Here is a 1840-nt window from a genome sequence, read left to right as displayed (position 1 = left end):
GGGGCGCGTGAGGGAGGGGGGGGGGGGGGGGGGGGGGGGTGGGAGGGGGGGGGGGGGGGGGGGGGGGGGGAGCCAAACGATTGGCTCGTACAAAAATGACGCGATTAAAGTCAGCATCTATTGGTCAATTTAACGATTTGTCCAAACCCTGCAGGTGGATTCAACATAAGGCTATCGGTCAGCGATAGCACGGAGCGGACGTACGGAGATAAAAGGAGGAGGTTAGCGTAAACGCAAAACTCATTTCATCTTAGCCACGTTAAATATCGCAGCTGGCTAGCCGTGAATAAGATTATGGTGAGTGAGAGAGAGAGAGAGAGTGAGAGAGAGAGAGTTCAAATCAAATCAAATGTCGTCATTTTGGCCAAGCGTTCACGAAAAATAACGAGACCACGAATGTTGAAGCAGCAGGGGGAGCTCTTTGTATTCCGCCTTATCACTTTGGCCACTTTCTCCTCCCGCTCCCTCCCCCTTTACTCACACCACCTGCTGCAAGGCTACAGATACAGTCCACTGATGATCAATATGACCTTGAAATCTGCACCCGGAGCTTATCGGGCCGCCGCCCCCGCCGCCGCTCGCTCCTCTCCTTCTCTCTCTCTCTCTCTCTTTCATGTTTCTCCTCATTTTTCCACCCTCTGTTTATTACACTTTAATCACAGTCTATTTCTCCCCCCCCCATTTCTGCGACGTTGGTTCATTTCCTGTAACGTGCTATTCACGCCGTCACTCAGTTGACTCACGGCTGACTCAGAGCTGCCCCGACAGGAATAACCGATCGAGGCAATTAACGGGAACAATGATGCAAATCTAGAGCCGGAGCCTTAAATTTAGAAAACGAAGAGTTAAAAATAAAAGTGACCACAAAAAAAGGCAAATACTTCCTGTTAAAAATCAAAATCAAAATTCTTCTAGTAATTCCCGTGTTTTGGAGTACTGTCAATTACTGCGTTAGTAGTAGGTTGCTAATATTCCTGTGTAGTACGTAGATTCAGAAACAAGTGCTGCTTTGTCCAGTAAATAGAATAGAAAGTAAGGGACCGTCTCTCACTTCCATCACCTGAAGAGGATTTAAAGAAGATTCTGGAGGATTTTTTTTTTTTTTTTTTTTAACCCAACAATAATTCATTTTCAACCACAGCGACCTGAACAACGTCGTGTTTATAGTCGGTAGACAAGAGTAAATGAATATTAATAATTATTTTGTAAGTACATGTACGTGTTTTTTTAGGTGTGTCACACGTATACACAGACATTTTTTTTTTTTTCTTACCTCTTCCACCAGCTGCAGCATACGACGAGTGCTCTCCAGTGACTGTGGACAAAGCAGGAGATACGATTAGTTGGTCTTCGACTCTCAAATATAGAGTAAATATATAGTAAATACTATATGTGTATATATGTGTATATATATTTAGGGAACATTTCAATTGGAACAATCAAACAGGAAATGGAAAAAGGATCAATATCTGATGTTTATCAACATGAACCCACGGAGGAACTCAGCTTTGTTTGAATATGGTTCAGTGATGATGGTATTTGCCTTACACCTGTAGGGTTAGGGGATCGATTCCTGACCGATAAAGGCACCTAACGGGCTGGGCACTCAAATAAAAATAAAATAAAAATCCTATTTTTTTTATCCAACGGTGTGTAAATAGATGGGATTACTGAGAGTTATTTAAGTTTTTGGGGTTTTTTTTCAGTTGCCTTAAAAATGGAGACCACATGGTTTCTTTTTGATCCTTCGCAATTTTCAAATCCAGTCGTGGCTGGATTTGGTGGTTTTGCTGGGCCGCGAGCCGCCAGTTGACAGAGGTGGGGCCGAGTCATTGCTTTG

The 1840-nt window shown here is 43.6% G+C and overlaps 1 protein-coding gene across 1 annotated transcript in view; it reads right to left on the bottom strand.

Moving 5' to 3' along the window:
- Positions 1–1840, bottom strand: part of snap25a (synaptosome associated protein 25a) — a 14133-nt gene that overhangs the window by 9680 nt on the left and 2613 nt on the right. The window contains exon 2 of the mRNA XM_025053603.1: positions 1274–1315. Within this exon, the coding sequence (XP_024909371.1) occupies positions 1274–1315 (42 nt within the window). The remainder of the gene's footprint in view (positions 1–1273; positions 1316–1840) is intronic.

This window comes from Cynoglossus semilaevis, unplaced genomic scaffold (assembly GCF_000523025.1).
Source record: "Cynoglossus semilaevis isolate Cse_v1.0 unplaced genomic scaffold, Cse_v1.0 scaffold419, whole genome shotgun sequence".
Classification (NCBI taxonomy): domain Eukaryota; kingdom Metazoa; phylum Chordata; class Actinopteri; order Pleuronectiformes; family Cynoglossidae; genus Cynoglossus; species Cynoglossus semilaevis.
The sequence above is the reverse complement of the archived record's forward strand: the minus strand, read 5'-3'. Positions and strand labels throughout refer to the sequence as shown.